Source organism: Rhinopithecus roxellana, chromosome 8, assembly GCF_007565055.1.
Source record: "Rhinopithecus roxellana isolate Shanxi Qingling chromosome 8, ASM756505v1, whole genome shotgun sequence".
In the NCBI taxonomy this organism is placed as follows: Eukaryota; Metazoa; Chordata; class Mammalia; order Primates; family Cercopithecidae; genus Rhinopithecus; species Rhinopithecus roxellana.
Window position 1 is genome coordinate 27,220,886 of NC_044556.1, and position 22,153 is coordinate 27,243,038.

A 22,153-nucleotide genomic window follows, 5' to 3' on the forward strand; every position below is an offset into this window, starting at 1 on the left:
ATGAGCAAGCATCTAGGACAGAAATTGTCAAATTTTCTGACGTGCTTATACAATTTAACGTTACTCTGCTTTCAGACGTTCTGTTTTTACATGAGTGACTTCCACATGTATAATTCTTGTAATTCTATTCTCTCCTACCAAGATGATATGAGTAAATCATCACTATATATATTTTTTCTTTTTCCTGTCGTGATGATTACTTAATCTGATCCATTCTTGTTCATTTTCACTCTTTGTGGTAAATGAAACATCATTATTGTATGGGGTTAAGTGCATGGGCTTTGGGGTCAAACTGGTCTGGATCATAATCCTGGATCTCTCAGTTACTAGCTTTGTGAACATGGGCAAGTTACTTCATATAATCAGGCTTCAATTTTTTTTAAACCTGCAAAATGAAGACAATAAAAACATTTCACTGAGCTGTTCTGAGGGTTAATTGCAATAATGTAGTAAAGAGCACAATAGCTATTATTGTTACTGTTATATATGATAACATGACAAGCTATTGTTGCGGCTCAATAAACTTGAGCTATTCTGCCTGACACTGTCATATGTATCATAATCAATCTACAAATATTGTTCAACTAGTATTTGTTTTGTATCTTGCTAAGTATGGTGATTCTGTCTAACCTGAAACAAAATGCCCATGAGATAAGAGTAATATAATTAACACAGCATTAATTCCTTATTAAATTATAAGAGGACAGACTCAAAGAGTGGTAGAAATTCAGAAAAAAATGGAAAAATCAGCCAATCAGGGAAACTTCCTGGGGAAACTGGATCTTGTCTGAGACAAATCTCAAGTGTCTAAAGGGTTTGAATATAGTCACCAAACGTGAAGACTGTGGTATTCGATGTCTTGTCTGCACTAGGCTGCACTTCTTACATGTGGGATTTCACTTAATCCTTAAAAGAATTCTAGGAAGTAAATAAAACATTCTTTATTCATTCTTTCATGTATTAATTCATTCATCATACATTTATTCAGTACCTCCTCTGTACCAGACCTTGTTCTAGTTACTGGGAATATGCAGTGAACAAAACAAAAAAACTTCACAAGGAGCTTACATTCTAGTGGGATTGATAGGAAAGCAAAACCAAAAAAGTTCCATATGGTACACTGCACACTAATTTATTACACATTAATTAATATTACATATTAAAGGCTGAAACATCCTATGTAGAAAAGTAAAGTAGGGAATGAGGAAAGGAATCCTCAAGGAGAAGTAGTCATTTTAAACATGGTTCAGGGAAGGCCTCACTATTTTAGTAAGAAGTAATAATGTCTACAATTCAAAAGTTATGGTCAGAGAGCAAAGATACAAGACATGGAAGAAATATTTTGATAGTGGAAATGAACCTGGCCTAAATGAATCACTGGTGTGTGGAATGAAACAGGAGAAGGAGCCAAAGGCAAATGTTAGGCATGGAGTCTGGGTGACTGGCTATTCTGGGTTCCTTTAACCAAGACAGAGATCTGGAGTAGATTAGCATTAATTTTATTTCGGAATCACTTTAGAATTCTGCACACACTACAAGATAATTAGAAACACCCTAGGATATTACAACATATTACAGGCCAGAGCTGAAGTTACTGCTCAAAATAAATGTCTTGAGTTTCCCAAATGAGAAAATTGGGAATCATCAAAGAAGGCTCCCTGTGCCTCATCCATATCACCTTCCATGTTCCACCAGGCTCCAAAGCATTCCACCTCCTAAATATTCTGGAGGACATGATGGATATCCTCCCTATTTGTGCCACTGAGGACCAATCTGCACCATCCTGTTTCCCTGGTTCTGCATAACCCATGTCTTCTATCCTCAACTTTGTCTTATCGTCCTGCAAATATATTTTCAAAACACAAACCTCACATAGGGCAAAAGGGACTGAGAGGAAGCCAACTATAGTTTATGGAACTCTTTCCAGTCATTCATGTAGTCATTCACTGAACTCGTACTACTTTGTTTAACCTTTATAGAGCCTTATAATGATCCTTTAGGGAGGCTGTTATTTAGCCACATTTAAATATACCTATAGGCATTCACATTCATAAATGGTTGTGAATGAATGCATAAATGCATTTTTAGTCATTATATAGGCATTATTTACATATAATCTTTTCATGAAGTCATTTTCCTGGGAAAACGGGAATGTTCAAAGGGCTATCATGGAATGTTCTCAACATGTGCAATTGTAGGGTCTTGAGCTCAAGGGGGATCCAGAGCTCAGCTCAACATTCACCAGACAGGGAAGCGACTTGGAAGGCACCAGCACTCTGGTGTTGGCCTTGTAAGGTAAGGTGTTCACTGGAAGTACAGGGAAGGTGGCAATAGCCACAGATAAACAAGAAGGCTGATGAAATGCCAGTGAATATGTTATGGACCCGCAGAGCTGAAACACAGTTGCATCTGACACTACTGCTTTGAAATTTTGACGACGTGTATGCTCTTGGCTTTGCCTATAATATTTTTGTAAGGATTTATGTAAAGTTTGTTGTTGGTTTTGCTTTCTGAATGTTAACCAGTTTCAACTGTGTGAGTGAATGCAAAAAAAAAAAAAAAAAAAAAAAAAAGGTTTTGGTTCAAGCCAGGGCTCCAGTTTTCATGAGGCTACAGGATACCTCCAGGAATGAGAGAAGGTTGAGTCTAAGTCTCCCAAGGACCTTGGGAATCACAGAGAATGGTATCAAAAAGAAGCACAGGATGCAGTACAGAGATGAGGTCATGGTGACTACTTTACCACAGGAGATTCTAGAGGAAATAACTTATTTAAAATGCCCAGTACATAAATTATGTTTCAGCATTTGGTAGCTGGAAAGATTCACTGAAGTGTTTGCTTACTGATTATTAACTAGTAAAATGAGGCTAACAAAGTAAAGTCACATGTAAGGGCAATTTAAATGTAATCAAAATGGACATAAAGTATTTTTTAAATTATAATGTGTCAATGCAAAAATATGTTTTGATTCATAGTCTACATATTGTTTCATTTGTGTAAAATGTGGTATACTCATAATGACTAGTGCACATGAGTACAGAGGGAAGTTCGCGCTGTTTATCACATACTTATAAAATGTTATATACTCATGACTTATACTGCACTTTAATAGTATAATCTAATAGTATAATCAGATTTTATGGTATAAACATCAGTAAGTATTTGGTACTGATAGTAAGTCAGAAAAATACTTAGAAATGCATATAAACCCTTGACGATTATCTCTCGTTAAATAAATAATGATGAATTCTAAAGTCAGACTAAAATACATTTTCTAACAACCAAAACCTATGGAGATATTCCTAGAAGATTTTATAATAAGAGCATAAATGGAATGCTTACTTCATAATAAGTCACTGTGTATGCTGTTTACTATGTGATGAAATATGATTTGACACGGTATGGTCTTGAAAACTATTCATGAGTTTTCAGTTACTGACGTAAAACGCCTCATCTCACAGGTGAGGTTGACCTGTTAGAAAGCACTGGGACATGGAGGCTCAGGGAGAGTACAGCAGGGAGGCACTAGGGGACTTTGGGATGCTCTCCATACCACAGGATGCCAACTTCCCTGAGGAATTAAAAAAAAATATCCAAACCAGTCCTGAAACTTGCCTATAACATTTTTGAAGATTTATATAAAGTTTGTTATAAATCCTTAAAACATATTATAGGCATTTTTTACCCCAGTCTTAAAAACTATTTGGGAAGGACAGTGTGTTTTTTGGCCAGTTCTATTTTATACGAAAATATATTGTTCAACTGTAAGTGTAGGATTTGTATTTTTTTCATCCCCAAACCTGACTTGTGGCAGAACAAATGGGCGGGGGAGGAAAAAATGAATGACTTAAATGAATGACTTGTTTGATATACTACATTTAGACAAACCCAGTGATTCACACTTGTATTTTCTCATAGGTGATTATGCAAGTTAATTAAAAGCTCAATGATATATACAGAAATTGGCACTTACCAGAAATACTGCTATAGATATTCCAACCAGAAAGCCTGCTATAACATCTGACCAATGATTTCGATATTCTGCTACTCTGTTGAGTCCAGTAAGAAATGCCAAACACATTAAGCCCAAGCATAGAACTGGCTTAGCAAGTCTGGTTCCCTTGGCTTTGATTGTGTTGGTAATGTACATCTGAAATGTTAAATAAAAAACATGACTTTTCATGAAGGCATTTCCTTTATTAGCATAGAATATCATGTGTATATACAAACATATATTTATAGACATACATATGGCTGTATGGTTCAAATCATTAACTGGAGTTTATTAAGTTTTTCAAATAAGTTTCTTAAAAGCAGAATTCAAGAGTAGCAATTGTTTCATTTTACTTACCTTATATGGCAATCTGTTACAAACGGCCAATTCTTAATATAAGATTATTAATCATCTAGAAACACCAAGCACAGATAGTCCAATTGTCTTTTTTTCTTTTTATTCTTACTATATCCATTCTTGTTTTATCTGAACTTTCATTTTAGATCAACCTCAACAATATTGTTAGAAGGGGGAAAACTCATGAAGTGTTTAAGTGTTTTTAATGTTTCCATTTGTGTATGCCATATTTAGAGGATGCATACTTCATAAAAATCAGGATTGTGAATATAGCTAGAAAAAATAAAGTGGAATAGACTTCTACCAAACAGATGTTACTTTGAAGAAAGAATTTAAGATTCAATGTAATGCCAAGGTTGCTTTCATGTTGTTAAATGAAGTTGTGAAATTACTTTAACTACATTTTATCAGCTAGGATTAGGACAATAAAATACTTAAGTACAATAAGGGAAATGTGTGAACTAAAAACAAAACAATGAATAGATACCTACATTTCTGGCATCTGGACATACGCTAATGAACATATGGTGTCAACTGACTGCAGGGAATGAAATGTCATAAGCCACCATGCTCAAGAATTATTTGATCCTTCACCCATCTAACTTATTCTATAGCTCAACCGCTCTTAATTTTATGCATTACTTTATAAGCAAATTTGTTGACTGTATTCAATTATTATTTCAAGTCATTAGTAGAGCAATTGTAAAAGAGATAACTCTGATAATGTAATCAGGTTTTATGGTATAAACATCAGGAAGTATCTGGTACTGATAATATACTCAGAAAAATTTTTAGAAATGCATATATACCCTTAACTATTGTCCCTGGTTAAATAAACAATACATCTGCTTAAGAGAGTAAACTAAAATCAGAATTTCAGTTTTAAGTTCATACTAGCCATTTTAGAACACTATGAAATCCAGTAATTATCTTCTCTATTTTTTTTTTTTCTGGGCAAAGTTTGCAGCCCTTGTAGCTGCCAAAAGGGGCTGTTTAAATATGTAAGCAGTCCAAGTGATACAAGTCATCTCTCTAGCCAAGTTCTAGCCTTTTACAGTCCATCCCAGGTCTCAATAGTCTGGGGTGGGGGGAGCTGAACTGTCACCATCTTGGCCTGTGACCTTCAGAGCTGGGTCTGTGTGTCTAAGCCTGTGCTTGGAAAAGCTTGATAATTTCAGTTATGGAGGATAAGTATACATGAGAGGGGAACAGGAAGAGATGAGAAAGAGAAAATGATGCTTTTGCCAATCTGAGAGAATGTGTTAAAGAGTTCTGCCCACATGAATAACAAGGCCAGGCTATCACACCACTTCAGGTTTCAGCCACTGGGCTGAATTTCAAGGATTATATGAATTTCAAGGGTTATAGATTTAATTTTAAAGTAGATCATAGCAGTGCTTTATAATGTACAAATTTTTCTGTAGCATAATCAGTTGGCATGGATGTTACAAAAGAAAAATTAAGAGAGCTTTCACTTGTACTCAGCAACTCTTTAGTACTTTATGAACATAAGTGCCTTTTAAACCAGTCTAATTGTGTTATCCTTACAGAAAGTCTATTATTCTTAATTTGCAGAAAAGGAAATTATGGCATAATAATCTATTAAGCATGTTGGATACAGAACAGGAATTGATTATTTATGCTCTCTTGGTTTTTAATTCACTTATGAAACCATCTAGGTTGACCAGATGTCAAATGTAGCTAAAATAAAATGCAAATAGCAGGGTGTGTGATTTGAGCAGGATGGGTATTCACTCAGTCCTCTAGGGTCAGTAGATGCTCACTACCTCGCAGGCCAACCCATTTAATCATTATTAGCAGAGCTTATTCATCCATTCCACAAATATCCATTAGCACTAAGATGCAGAAAGCCAAAGCTGATCATTTGCTCCCTATTAAGAGCCTCGTGTATATTCTTCTATACTTTTTCTCTTTGCTTATACAAATATATACAATAATTAACACACATATAAAAAGGTTTTGCTTACTTGTTTGCTTTTACTAAAATATAATCATAATGGCCTATTAGTCTGTAATATGCGTTGACTCACTTGTTATAATATATATCTATTTTTTGTGTAAATTGAGAAAACACTGAACTATTATTAATAACAAAACAATACTATTATAAAAATAAATGAAAATAAACGTGCACACACATATTTATTAAGCGCCTACTATGTACCAGAGACTGTGCTAGGTTTCTTCAAAGAGGAGACATCTATGGTTAGATTCTGAAGAACGAGCATGAGAGTTCCGGGTAAAAGTGAAGTGGTGGGGGAACCGTATCCTAGACAACATATGCAATCCTCCTCTGTGTTCTCAAAGCACCTTGTTCCTCATCTGAGAACCCTGGCCACAATGTATGGTTATAATTTATTTTCACTGGTTCCTTCACTAGAGTGAGGACATAGAAGCCAAGTCTAGGCTATTCATTGTGGTCTAGCTTTTGGAGAACCTTTTTCCTTCTCTTGTTTTCATGCTTCTTTCACCTTTCTTATGCTATTTAGCCCTAAAGACATCCACTAATTGTTTATTTGCAGATGATTATATGTATTCTTTTATTATTTGTCTCTTCTTTTCTACAGATGAAACAGCCTCAATTCCCCTCAGTATGGGAATAACTCAGTGGCCAGATCCCTCAGCACTCTGCACACTCTAGTGCTTTTGACATCTGTTAGTACTTCTCTCAAAGAGTACAGCCCAAAATTAAGGAAACCGGTGCCCACTATCAACTGACCAGCCCAAAGTGCAGCTGAGACTTTTCTAGATTGCACCCTATAGTCTTACTCATTGATCCATATCTCATAGTCAGGTCAGGATTGGATTATCTTTAAACCGATTTCCAGATTTTGATGACTTTGATGCAACCTAACAGGGCACTGGGTTTGATTTGTGTGTGTGTGTGTGTGTGAGAGAGAGAGAGAGACAGAGAGAGAGAGAGAGAGTGTGTGTGTGTTTTAATAACTTCATAGCATTATTGGTCAAATTGTGTTTGTGGTCCACTGAATCTTCCATGACTTCTTCACATGAACTGATGCCTTATCAAGTTCCCCTTACCCTGGGCTCCTGAAATTGTTCAAAAAATCAAATTTATTATTGTTTTCAAAACAATATTTTACCTTGTCAACACCATTTTGAACTTTTATGCTGGCATCTATCATAGTATATTAGTTATCTTTCTCCCAGATTCTAGTTAGCTCCAGACAGATCACCAATAACAAGACAGCATCAAGGACAGAGCCTCATGGCACTTCGCCTGAGATCTGTCTACAAACTGCTACTGACATTTTTCATATAAAATTTTTATTTAAAAAATGAGGCATTCATTTATTAAGCCAACCTTGTAGTGTCCTGAAAGTTTTATTTATGTACCCAGACTTGATATTCTTGTTTCATTGATAAATTTGCCAAACAGCAATGTAAAGCTGTCTGATGGGGTATGTAACAAAATTGTGATGCAATGGTGGAAAGACCATGGACTTTGCCAGACAGACCTGTGTTCACTTAGTTCAGACTTTTCAGGACTGTGATGGGGGTCAGGAGTGGTAATGGTGGTGCAATAAGCAGTGGGATATTGAAGTCATAAATTTTCTGTACGGTGCTATAATCTAGATTGCATAAAACATGCAATAACTCTAGTTTCCATAACTGATCTAAACTTCATCATAAGCACCCATCTTCCACTGAATAGAAATGGGATGGGAGAAATTCTGAATAAATGCTTAGTTGTTCTGTTTCTCACTATTCTCTCTTCTGGAAAAATGACAGTGGGGTCTAGTTGGAAGTCTGCAATACCTCAAGGTCAAGGTGGGGAGGCAACCCACCAGCCTTCACTGGCCTCCACTGCCAGGTGTGTATCCCACTGCTTCACTGGTGCCCTACTGACAACCACTGTTAATGTCCTTGTGGCCCCACACTGACCTGGTCCATTTAGGCTCACAGGAAATAAAGATCCTTTTCATCTCCCGCACATCTTCCTTGTAGTCCCAGGTGGGCTGTCTACCCTCCCAAGCTCTGCTGCAGGGTCCCTGGGCTCCCACTGTCTTCTCTGCGGACTTACCTACTGCAGGTGTATTAAGAGAAATTGTTTTCCCAGTTTCAAGCCAGAAATGAAGTACAAGCTCTTCTACTTTCTGTTATCTCCACAACCTCTCTGGAGTTTCTGTTATCCAGTGATCAACTGCCTTCTTTGGGTTTCTAATGTATGGGTGCTCACCTAAGTGGGCAGATCAAGCCCTTCCCTCTCATCCAATCCTCCACTTCCTAGGACAGAAAGTACTCCCTTCCCTTCCCTTTATAAGTTGTGTTTTCTCTATAAAATACTCAGATAACAAAATATAATAATAATACTTACATTACATATATTTTATTACACTCAAAATATTCAGATATTCAAATTTTGCTTTTGATATGTAAAGCTTTGATATTTAGAAATTCCTGTTCTCTCTTGACAAAGCTAGCCTCATTTAATTACTGAAGCTAAGCATTTCTTTTTCCTCTTATCTTGAAGTCTTTCCTTGAGGCACTGAACCAATACGGTAGCCAGTAGCTACTGTAGCCATTGGCACTTGAAATGTGATGAGGCCAACTATAGTACCAAATTTTCAATTCTATTTGATTTTAATGAAAAGGATTTCAAAACTGGTACTCAATTAGATTGTTAGAAAATGTTAATATATGTTGGAAACAAATTGGGCTTCACATCTACTTTTTACACTGTAAATTTTATATCTAAATACAGAATAAGGATTTCAGATGAAAATGTAGCGTCTGAACTGAGATGTATTTTGCAAGTGTCAATACACTGGATTTAGAAAATTTTGAAAAAGAAAAATGCAAACTATCTTATTACTAACATATTGATACATGTTGAAATAACATATTGATACATGTTGAAATAAAATATTAATACATGTTGAAATGATTGATAACAGTTTGGATATACTGGGTTAAACAAAATATTGAATATTAATATCACTTTTTTACTTTAAAAATGTGACTATTAGACATTTTAAAATCATATATATATGGTTCACTTTCTATTTCTATTGGACAATGCTGACCTAAACAAGAGCATCATAATTTAAAGGGTATACAAAATGATCAGTGAATATTCCAAAAAAGATTTTACCCATTTCAGCAATTATTGCTACTTTATTATTTTTATTTATTTTATTGCTTCAAGTTGGGTACTGATCCTAAATCCATTTTCCAGGCTACCTGAGCTTCATTAGACAACATTTATCCACATATTTTTATTTATTTTTAAATATTTGTTAATATATTACCATTTCAAACGGCACATAGTGCAATAAAATGATACTATCATGGAATTATTTAGAGTTTTCTAAGTTAAACTATCATATACAGCCTATTTTTTCAGATTCTAATTATCATAATGGCTACTTTTAAAAAAACTTTACTTCATCAAAGTTAACCGGTTGTTTTGTATTTTATTGATACCTTTAGAGACTTGGGAGATTTCCGTATTTAGTCAGTGTAAGCTAGGAGGAAAAGTTCAGCTTTAGGAATTTAATAGTCAGGGTTAAAAGTTCAATCTACTACCAGTTAGCTCTGTGACCTTACACAAATTACTGAACTTCTCTGACTCTTATATCACTTGTAAAATGAAAATAACTATACTAATCTGTAGGATTTAGAATGGTAGTCACAAAAGAAGTGTAAGTTTCATTGCCGTCACATGGCACCATGAAAATTTTTGTTTGCTTTGTGATGAGAATAAGCTAAAAGGATTAAAACAATATATTTGGATTAAAACTATGTACGTGTTAGGAGAAATAATGTATTCTAACTTATGGGCATGGGGATAAAGCTCCTTATTGTATTCGAAAATCAAGAGTAAACATCCACTTTCTTTACAATATCCTTAATGGGTACCTAACAAAAGATTACATCATCATGAACACAGAATTTATCCTGTAGCTGATGTCCTTGAATGAAAAACACTGAGTCACAAATGTGATGTAAGTAACAACAACCTCAGTGTTCAGGACCAGCTGGTACATGAAGTTAAGATCTGAATATGCTCAGTAACTCTGCTGCCCACAGCACAAAGGCCGATTGATGGCTTGGTTATGAATAACAGCTCCTTCATCACGGACACATTTACCTAATCCCTAAAATGCAGCCATGGCTGATTTTACATGGAGACTATTTATCTCCAGTATGACTGCCCCCCAACCCAATAAATATACTGCACATGTGGCATTTCATCCATCAGCTAGAAGAACAATACACTTTTGCTTGACATTATCATCTATGAAATCAAGGACCATACATATTCACCACTTAACACTTGTTTTCCATACACTAGATAGAAAGTGAGATGATATTTACATAAAGATAGCTTGTGATCTTATTTCTGGGTTTTATACAAGCACAAAAAATATATAATAAAAAAGCTGTGTAGCATCTGAAGAATTACCTGCAAGCAAAAGATATTTGATGGCTATAATTCTATCTCATCATCTCCAAGATTTAAAATTCCCTGACAAGCAAGTAAGGAACTAAAATCAACATGTTAAAGACTAATCTGGAAATTTTAAATACTAAAAAAAATTATGCACAAGACTGTTGAGTGAATTGAAGGGTTAGATCTGGTATACCTTAAACAAAAATGAAGTAGAACCTGAAAAATTTAAAACACATAAATAAAAAAATTAAGTTTACTATCAGGGACAAGAAATTAGTAGTATAACAATAAAAGCATATTTCAGATATCTCTGAGTAGTCCTCAAAGATGTCTGAATTTGTACTTAAATCTTTAGGACTCAAAATATTTCTCAGGATTTCTTCAGATAAGGAAAGAAACTATAATTAATGTTAATGTGATTATCTATATGTCTGATCTTTGTATGATCTATACTATGTATATAATATACATATATAGAACCAGAAAATGTTAAATATTAAGTGACAATTGGATTCTAGATCATGAGATACTGTCGAGATACTGTCTTAAATTATATAATAACAGAAAAAGAATCATCATACCTTAGAAAGATAAATATAATATTGCAGCACATATGGGTTTGTGATCAGCAACAAAATACTGTAATCAACTCCACACTAATTTCAATAAATATCATTAATATTAATGACAGTGTGACATTTCAAAGGATGTCTTAAAATTAAGAGTGTGCTTATAGCATATTTCTGACCTCATTCCTAACCCTCATCGGTGAGTAAGTAAAGGGCAGGGGAGAAGCTTTCCTAGTTGGGTCCTCAGGAAGTGCTCTTCTTTCCCCTCTCAAGGCTTGCGATTTTCCTCCCCAACTCCTTCAATTTTCATTCAACCAAAAGCTTCCTACATCCATTCCCACTGAGTCCCCACCCAGCTTCCAACTCTCACTTTACTCCCTTTCAAGAAGGAGGAAGGTGATGTGGGTGAACCTCTGTAACCTCTCTTCTCCCACACCTACAAGGTTCTACCATTCACAACAAAAACTGCGTTTAAGGCATGTTAAGTTATCAAAGGTGTCAAAACACATCTCTCTGCTTAGTGCCTGCTTGCACCTCAAATCACATCCTCAGCCTTAGTCCCAGCTATTGGAGGAGCAGAATGACTCTTTCTCACTTTGCTACCAGTATTCTGTTCATAATTATTATAAAAAGAGTTATTTTTACATAAAAATATTTATCTTTTTCTCCCATGCTAGCTTATATGGGATAGAAATATCCTTTTCTCTTTGTAACCTCAGTGCCTGGTATGGTTCTTGGCTCACTCTCAGTAACAGCTAATCATAATAAAAGTTAAAATTTCATGAATGCTTACTATGTGTCAAGAACTGTGCTCAGTGCTTTACATGCACTCAATCAGGTAATCTAAACAATTCCATGACATTGGTACTCAACAACAGAGGTAACTAAGACACAGAAAGGTTAAGTGACTTATCCATGGACTTAAGGCTTGAAGGTGATGAAGCCGGGATTCATACTCAAGCAGTTCAGTTACAGAGCCCATGCTCTAACAAAGATGCTATTAATATATGCCGTACAGGAGTCGAGGATCCTCTCTCCCTCAGCCTTGGAGAGGAAGGCGGGGCTGAAGTAGTCCTCAAGCAGAGGTAAGACTACTTACCTTCAACAGCATGCCTGAAGCGGGAGCTGAAAATGACTCAGTGTGTCAGTCTGAAGGCTGTGCGGGTGGAGGCGGGGGTGAGTACAGAGGGGAGTAGCAGGAATTAGGCCAGAGAGGTTAACGGGGGCCAGGTTCAAAAACCTTTGTGTGCCAAGTGAAGGAGTTGGGATTTATATTAAAAGGAAAATGGGAGTACATAAAGGGGACATGAGAATTTGACAGGAGTACCTTTGAATTTTAAAGTATCACTTCGGAAGAAGCGGTTCCCAGTGCTGGATCATCACATCCTGAACTAGAGTCATGGCTGCAGTCATGAACAGACTGGAATATTTAGGATGTTAAACTGGCCAGAATTCTTGGTTAATTGGATGCGTGCTTATGTGCATCCATGAGTTTGAACTGCGTGAGGTCATGGGTGGAAGGTGAAAGTGCAGTGAGGGAGGAATAAAACATAACAAGTCTCAGGCCTCAGTGGCCAAGAGAAGTTTCTAGGCAGGAAATCTATAGTTCCACTTGGAAGTACAATTATATCCAGACATACAACAAGAATCAAGATGTTCCAAGTGCTTTCTCATGGAAACACTGTACCTGATGGTAGTCCTATAGCACGATTAATAATATATTTTAAGTACATTATGGGTTAAACAGGGTTTTGAAGGCTGAGTTAGATACCTAATCTCTGTGTATGACATGATTTCCATCAGGTCAAAGTTTTAAACAACTGAGTTAAAACACCAACTAGGCCTCCATGGAGACAGGGGATATGTTTGTTTTGCCCGTTACTCAATACTCAGCCCTGGCACAGGGTCAATCAATGGATGAATAAATGAACATACTGCTTTGGAGAGCTGGGCTTGTGTATATCACACTGCTTATATCTAATTAGAACAAAAATATATACAAAATGTACAGCAACTCTCGCAATGAATAGTTTATGTGACCTTTCAGCCTTATGCATTACTTTAGCTATTTTTTAGGTGTGTAGTAGTTGCTGTATTTTGGAAATGACCTCTAAGAAACTGTATATTTTCCAGGAATCTATTGATTTTTCTAAAAAACTAATGTACTTAACAGGCTGTGGTAAAAGAATCTCTACTTTCCCTCCAGCCTGCAGTACGCATGCACATTAGTTGCCTATAATGAGTGGATAATGGCCCAGATAGCATCAGAGGATCTGAGTTCCAGTCTTGATCCTTCAGTACATTAGGGCTATGATGTTAGGTGGGTGATGACTTATCCTCACTGAGTCTCCTCACTGGTCAAATCTGGAAAGCAGCAAGGTCTGCTTTACTACAGCTCCACACTCCTTTATCAGAGCCCTCAAGTAGAGAAGTATTTCAGAATTCAGAACATTTTAAGATTTTGGGTAATATGATCTATGTACTGCCCATTGATACCTCCTGTGTGGTCAGGGCTGCACCCTACAATAAAACACATTCCCATTTCTACCTCAAAACAGATGGCTACTCACAGGAAGCAGAATAAGTAAAGAACTCCAATAAATTCAGGTCAGATAAAGTTTTTCATCCAGGGACAAACAAAATTTTGTCTTTCCTTGCATAGAGAGGGCTTCTTAAAAAAAAGATTTCAGAATTAAGAATAAAGTTTCAGAATGAAACTGAGCTGTTCTGAGGACCAGATGAGACAATGACACTAAAGAACAAAGTGCAGAGATGAAAAGCCGAGCTTTGCATAACCAAAGCTGGTGTTGTAACTACTTGGCAAGCTCCAGTTATGGTGGCAGGAAGGCATTTACATCTAGCTCTGAAACCTGAGAAAGTGCTGAAGACACACTGACCATTCGAATAGCTGGAGAATGTTGGTTGATTTGGGAAGGCCTTTCCTGGTAAAGGGGCAGCCAGGGTTGGGGTTGTCTCTGATGCATGTAGTGAGGTGAGGAAAGGCACCAAGGGGCAGGGAGTCAGGCACGATTTGGGCAACATGAGCAGATACGTATCTGGTTAAAGCTGGAGAATCATGGTGGGAAAACTAGCTTGGCCTTGAAAGCTGTGTGGAGGAATTTGTTACTTGTGCAAAAGGAGAGGGGGTAGTGTCCTAGGTGCTTGAGGGGCTAAAGGAAGATGTTTCTGGCAGGTGGGCACCAGGGAGCAAGACAGAACACAGGGATCCTAGGCTCTGACTGGCAGCATCAAGAGACACAGAAGTTGCAACCAGAAGGCAGAGAAGTTTAACCATGCTTCTGGGATAAATGTCCATGGGAATGTGGGACACAGGAGAAATTATTTCACAGGCCTGTTCTCCCAACTCTTGCTTTTCTGGGACCTGGAGCTTGGGTGGCAATAGGACACAGTGAGGGAGCAGAGCAGGCGTGTGCTTGCTGATAGGTAAGAGCCAATGGATGCAAGCTTGGCATCCCTGGGCAAAACACAGAAGGAAGAGTGGATGCAGACTGTATGTTTCATGGCAGATAAGAAAAGATTTCCTAGAATACCACTGAACATGTAGTATACAGCAAAAGCTATTAATTAAAAGTTTAAAAACAGCTTGAGGCTTCATGAGAAGGAAAAAGTGTGCAGAATACATTCATTCATTCATTGCTACTCTCATTCATCCAGTTTCAATTACTATTTATGGTGTCTTGCTTATGTCCTGGATAATGAGTTCGGGCTAGCAATATAGAGATAGGGAAGTCTGTCGCTGCTGACCTCAAGGAGCTCTTCGTCCAAGAGAAAGCAGAGACACATAAAAGACTAATTAATAAGCATAACTGAGGTGTATGTTGAGGAGCACAAATCACAGAAATAATTCACAGGAAATAGAAGTCAGGTTGATCAACAGTTTCTTCTAAGTCTCGAGTATAAAAAGACTCTTACCCTCAAGCAAAATGGAAACAACAACCGACCCGGACATGAGGGCAGCGTTAGGCAAAACTTTCTGTAGGGGCCCTTTTTATGAGAGAGTTGAAAATGAGGGGGCAGGAGAAGAAGAGTGAGGGGAAAGGAATTCCAGGCAGATAAGAACAGGAGACACTATGTGTAAAGAAAGGGTTACAAATTCACTTAAGGTAAAGTCAGGTAATATAAAGGAGCCAAGTGTCCCAGTAAAGGCAAAGCCAACAGCAAAGGCACAGTGATATAAAGCCAATGGCTCCAGCCTTGTGTTGAAGACACAATGAGTGAGGACTGAGACTAACAGATGAGAACATGTGTCTTCTAGAGGGGAGAGCAGTGCTCAGATCCAAACAGTTATTGCCATTACTGACCATAAGTCCAGGGCCACCATATCACTCATATTTCAAGAATAAGGTGTAAAGTTCTGATATGATATTTATCAACTTTAAAAGCTTGGAAAGTCATAAAATATTTTTTTAAATGTGCTAGACTATTGTGAATAGTGCAAAGACTTGGATACAACCCCAATGTCCATCAATAATAGATGATAAAGAAAATGTGGCACATATACACTACGGAATACTATACAGCCATAAAAAGAATGAGTTCATATAATCTGCAGGGTCATGGATGAAGCTGGAAACCATCATTCTCAGCAAACTATCATAAGAACAGAAAACCAAACACCACATGTTCTCACTCCTAAGTGGGAGTTGAACAATGAGAACACATGGACATAGGGAGGGGAACCTCACACACTGGTCGTGGGGTTGGGGGGGTAGGGGAGGATAACATTAGGAGAAATACCTAATGTAGGTGATAGGTTGATGGGTGCAGCAAACCAACATGGCACGTGTATACCTAGGTAACAAACCTGTACATTCTGCACATGTACCCCAGAACTTAAAGTATAATAAATAAAATGTGCTAGACAAATACTAACAGATTTTCCAGTTGGACTAGGAATGCACCGTTAGTTCACTTCCCTAAAGCAGTGAGCAAGAGCACAGAAAGCTCACCAGACGGCAAGGAGTTAAGTAAATTCCTACTGCACTCAGAAAAAAGTTCCAGCTTCCAAGCATTAGGAAAAAGGTCTTTCCTGACATGGCCTTTAATTGCTTTTCCGCCTCATCCTATCCCTCCCTTTCCAGAATCTATGTTCTAGCCATGTTAAACTACTTATGATTTGCTCCAATTTGCTCTGTTATCTCATCTCTCAGACTCCTTGTAGTGGGTGGAATAGGGGCCCCCAAAAAGACACATCCAAGTCTTAATCCTGGGAACCTGTGAATATTCCCTTAGTTGGAAAATCATCTTTGCAGATCTCATTAGTTAAAGATCTTAAGATGAGATCATTCTGGATTTAGGGTGGGCCCTAAAGCCAACAGGAAGTATCTTTAAAAGAAGAAGAGAAGACAAAGACAGAAGAGAGGGTGGGATACATGTAAAAGGCCATATGAATGATATGAATGTGACCTTGTGGAGGCGGAGACTGGAGTGATGCTATTATAAGCCAAGGAACACTCACAGCCACCAGAAGCTGGAAGATGCAACAAAGTGTTCTCCCCTAGAGCCTTCAGAGGGAGCAGAGTCCTGCTAAACCCTTGCTTTCAGATTGCTGGCCTCCAGAACCATGTCAGAATAAATTTATATTGTTATAAGCCACCAATTTCGTGGTAATTTGTAGCCCTAGAAAATGAATGCAGTCCTCAACTACCCACCATCCTTGCCTGTCTCTTCCTCAGATATCACTTCTGCCTCCTAAAAGCCTTCTGGCTGCCCCATTACCCTGTGCCCATGCATGAGAGCACTTATTATACATGTAATTGGTGGTGCTGGGTTGTTTTTGGCCTCCTACTCCCAGCTGCATCTGGGTGTTAAGCACCCTCAGAGTATGGGCTGCATGTCTTTGCCTTTTAAGTTCCTAGACCCGCTGTGTGCTCAGTAATTGTTTGTTAAATTGGCTAACAAGTGAATCAATTTTCATTTTCAATGTTTTGTAATTTAACTAACTTATAATTGTTTGGTTTTATGACCTATATTTCTTCTCTAATACGTAGTCTAGAAGTTATAAATTGATGTAAAAATATAGTGAAATCGGTCGGGCGCGGTGGCTCACGCCTGTAATCCCAGCACTTTAGGAGGCTGAGGCGGGCGGATTACGAGGTCAGGAGATCGAGACCATCCTGGCTAACACAGTGAAACCCCGTCTCTACTAAAAATACAAAAAATTAGCCGAGTGTGGTGGCGGGCGCCTGTAGTTCCAGCTACTCGGGAGGCTGAGGCAGGAGAATGGCGTGAACCCAGGAGGCGGAGCTTGCAGTGAGCCGAGATTGCGCCACTGCACTCCAGCCTGGGCGACAGAGCGAGACTCCGTCTCAAAAAAAAATAATAATATATATATATATATAGTGAAATCAAGATTCAAATATTTTGAGTTCTTTTAGAAATCTCTTATTAGACACTAAGATAACTGGTGACAGTGAAAATGACTAATCAATAATAATAACAATCTAGATCTGTTAATGTAAAGGAAAAGATAAAGGTCACTACAGAAGAAAAATCCTGGGAATTGTCTGTGACCACCAGGTCAGTACAAGTCAAGAGCATGATGTGTCTGATCAAACAATGAAGCAAGCACACTACAAACAAAAACTAATGCCATATTTGGTTCATTATCACTGGATCATTTTTGCGGTGTTTGTACAAACATTAGGTCTGTGACATCTCTCCTCTGTAAAGTACTTTATGGTTCATAGAATTAAAAAAAAATTAAAGCTGAAGGAAGTTTACAGAAAATCCAGATGCTTCTTAACCACATTCATGAATTCTTAGGTAATTCACAGAGGGGCTTCTGGAGCCTTTATTGAGTTGGGCGTGGATTACATGATTGCATGTTATAGGACTGGGTATATAATTTGTAGGGTCTAGTGCAAAATGAAAATGAATGACAGACCTGTTTTTCAAAAATCATTACAAATTACAAAGTAGTGACAGCAGAGCATTAAACCAAGCATGCAGCCCTCCTGAACACGGGCCCTGTGTGAGCTGGTAGATGCTGGAGACAGGACCTGAATCAGGTCACACATCCATGAAACCAGGCCAGCACATCATAATCTCCATTTCAGAAAGTTGCGTAGGCAATTTATATAAAGAATGAATGAATTTCAACCAGCAAGAGTAGAGGCTATTAGGAAATTTTTATTAGCAATCCAGGCAAGCCATAATGAGGGCCTGAACTAAGTCTGTACAAGTGGGAGGGGAGAGCTGTTTTATCATCCTAGGTAATATGACTGTTCACCTTTACTATTTAATTGTCTTCATTTTAAGTATATTTGTAATAACCCCCAATTTATGATATCAACACCACAGAGCTTCATGTAATAGAAAGTACCCAATAAGAAAACTTTATGGGATAAGGAAAATCAATTACAAGAACAAGTCAAACGTCCCTGTGATTCTATGTTGAAAATAGCCCCACTGAATTAGTGGGTGTCACTGTAAGTAATTTAAACTTCATAGCAAGGAATATGAGAACACAGGGGCCATTAAGAATAGTTAAATATAAGAAATATGCTTGCTTTATGTGCAGTGGTTCCTTTCGTGTTCCTTATCTGGCAGGTGCACTCTGATTACTTGCTCACTCTTTACTGAGAAGTCAGCAGTACCAGAACACTGTATTATGCCATGGCCATGTAGGTAGCAAAAGACCACGCTGGAAATCAAAATCCCACTCTCTTCCAAAAAAACTACAGAGACATTCACCACCCGGAACGAAGTGCCCAGGGTAAGGGACCTGGAATTCTGCATGGATAGTCACCTCAACGTGCACCTGAGTTTACTGGCTGCGAGGGGGAGGCAACGGAATGAAGCAGTTCCAAGAATAGACATGGGGGATGTTCTGGATTCAGATCCTGTCTCCAGCATATACCAGCTGTGTGACTCTGGACAAATATACCAGCTGTGTGACTCTGAGCAAATATACCAGCTGTGTGACTCTGGGCAAGTTATTGAATTTCTCTGAGCCTCAGTTTTCTCATCTTTAATTTGAGAATTATAATAGTACCTATGGAATTTGACTATAAGGATTAAATGAGATAATCTATGTAAAGCACTTAGCACAGTACTGGCATAAATAATAGAAAGAAATCACTTATTATTCACACAAATACAGTGAACCCTTCTGTGAAAAAAATGAGTTAAAAGGTCTTAAGTTTGAGGGCTTTTTAGAGTGTGTAAGGAGCATTCTGAAGTGGGTTGCTGAAGGGTTCTGTGCTGTACAAGATGCTGAGGACATGGCTATGAGCAGCCACAGACTCAGCTAGAGACAAGGAGTCCTCCAGCCAGCATCTCCAAATTCAACCCAGTTGTCTCCATGTCTACAGGCATGTTGGGAGTACTCAGAATTATTTATGGGTGTGCAACAAAATTTCCTGATCCTCAGGATGTGCATGGATCCACTTCAGGCAGTATCTCCAACTATGGGATTGCTTAAAAGTTTTCCCAGTTGAGACTGGAGAGGTGAACAGGCTTAGTAGGAGGACGTGTGGGGTCTTATATAAATGCCAAGGTGCATCAGACAATCTCTCTTGGCTTTAACAGAATTGTCAGAGATAATGCAAATGGGTACTTTATTTAAGGAACTAGACCTATTTATTCAGAACAATCGATCCAGTGCTTTGTGTAGGCACAACCTCTAAGTCTTGGGTATTTTTTCTGCATCGGAATACATTGAGACAATAGATTTATTAGAGGACAAGGGCAAGTCATCTATTAGAAAGTCTTACTTCCAAATAATGAGCACTGAATATATGGCTGTTGTTGTTTGAACCAATCAACATATTTTTCTAAGTCTGGGTTATATTTACACGCCAGCTGGCATTGTGATCGCTATAGAGAAACAGTCTGTAGCCTCAGAGATGTTACAGTCTACATGAGGTAGGAATACACACATGATAACTGGACAAGGGTAATCTCTAACCTTTTTAAGTGCCACATCTACCAAGACCTGCAGAGATCAGAACATGGGCAGTGGCAAACTAAGGGTGGGGCATACCAGCAGTCTGCCCAGGTGCAGGCAGTGAGGGGATGCAACAGTAAAACCTACTAAATGTCTATCTGCTTTTTACTGTTGCCATGCTCTAGCAGTTCTAAGCAGTGTCAGTGATAACACACTCCTGCCCTCTAAATCTCCCGTTGGTTGCGGCACACTGTATTCTCCAAAGATGGCTGTAACAGTCTCTAACCCCTTGCATTCTTAAATCTTCCCTATTAAGTGGTGGAGTCAAATTTCCCTCCCTCTGAATCTGAGCAGCCTTAGCAATCTTCTTGTAATCAAGAAAACACATTAGATGTGGCACCATGAGTTCATAAGATTGAGCTCATAAGATGCATTTCTGCCCGGTTCACTGGAACACCGGTGCTTGGAGTCTTGTAGGAAGTTGCACTCCCTGGAGCTGCCACACTGTGTGGAAGCCAAGGCATGTGAGAAGACTACAGGTAGGCTGTTGTGTTCTTCACCTCCTGCTAGCCCAGGTGCAGTAGGGTGAATGAACAATCCTTCAGATAATTGCAGGTCCTGGCTATCAAGTCACCTTTGAAGTCAGCCTTTGAGTCTTCCCAGTTAAGGTTGGAAACACTATGGAGAAGAGAAAAGATAGCCACACTTTGCCTTTTTCAAATATCTGACCTACAGAGTCTGTGAGCATAGTAAAATGGTTGTTTTATGCTAAGTTTGGGGTGGCTTGTAATGGAGCAATAGTAAACAGAACATTGATATAAGTTGAAATAACTGTTGTAGTTATTGTTGAGTATTAATAATATGTATGTAAGCTTCAAATAAGCACACTTTTGTTACATAATCTCTAATAAATACTGTATTACACATGGAAATTAATTCAAGGAATGCCCAGCTATATACATTTGCCCCCTAGCAGATATGTGGACTCAGCTACTTACAATCATCTAGAGAGTAAGCTCATAGAGGTTGGGAATCATTTGTGACTTTTGCTACATTTAGTGCCTCCAGTCAGTCCCTGTCGTGGTGCATTTAAACTGTAGATTTGAAAAAAAGAAAAAGGAAAAAAAGACAGGATAGCATAGTAATTATAAAAATGAAGGAGAACTTGAGCTATTTCAGTTCTTCCAATCTATGTGACCACCTGGATTTTTTTTTTCATGTCTAAAACTTAAAACAGTAAACTAGTGTGAATGCAAAGTATAGTATTTTTGCTGGGTGTGTTGGCTCATACCTATAATCCCAGATACTTGGAAGGCTGAAGTGGGAGGACTGCCTGAGCCCAGGAGTTCAGGGCTGCAATGAGGAATATACATAATGAAGCAGCCTGAGAAACAGGGCAAGATTTTCTCAAAAAAAAAAAAAAAAAAAAAAAGAAGTATAGTATTTTTACTGGGTAAGTACAAATTTTAGTCTATACATAAAATAGCATACTGAATATTTATAGCTTTAAAATTAAAATACATTTATATATTTATATAAATGTAAATATATATTTAAATTACTTATTATTTATTCAAAGTAATATATATCATTCTATCACAAAGACACATACACATGTATGTTCACTGCACCACTACTCACAATAGCAAAGACACAGAATCAACTATGGCCTCATAAAAGAAGATGAAGTTCTGCCTGGTGCACTGGAACACTGGTGCTTGAAGTCTAAAGTCCCATCAATGATAGACTGGGTAAAGAATACGTAGCACATATATACAATGGAATACTATGCAGCTGTAAAAATGAATGAGATCGTGTCCTCTAAAGGAACATGGATGTATCTGGCAGTCATTATCCTTAGCAAACTCATGCAGGAACAGAAAACCAA

At 37.8% G+C, this 22,153-nt stretch overlaps 1 protein-coding gene across 2 annotated transcripts in view; it reads right to left on the reverse strand.

Annotated features, from left to right (window-relative positions):
• Window positions 1–22,153, reverse strand: part of PLPPR5 (phospholipid phosphatase related 5) — a 115,655-nt gene that overhangs the window by 27,802 nt on the left and 65,700 nt on the right. For both annotated transcript variants that reach the window (XM_010367728.2, XM_010367729.2), the window contains exon 4: window positions 3,972–4,148. In XM_010367728.2, the coding sequence (XP_010366030.1) occupies window positions 3,972–4,148 (177 nt within the window). The remainder of the gene's footprint in view (window positions 1–3,971; window positions 4,149–22,153) is intronic.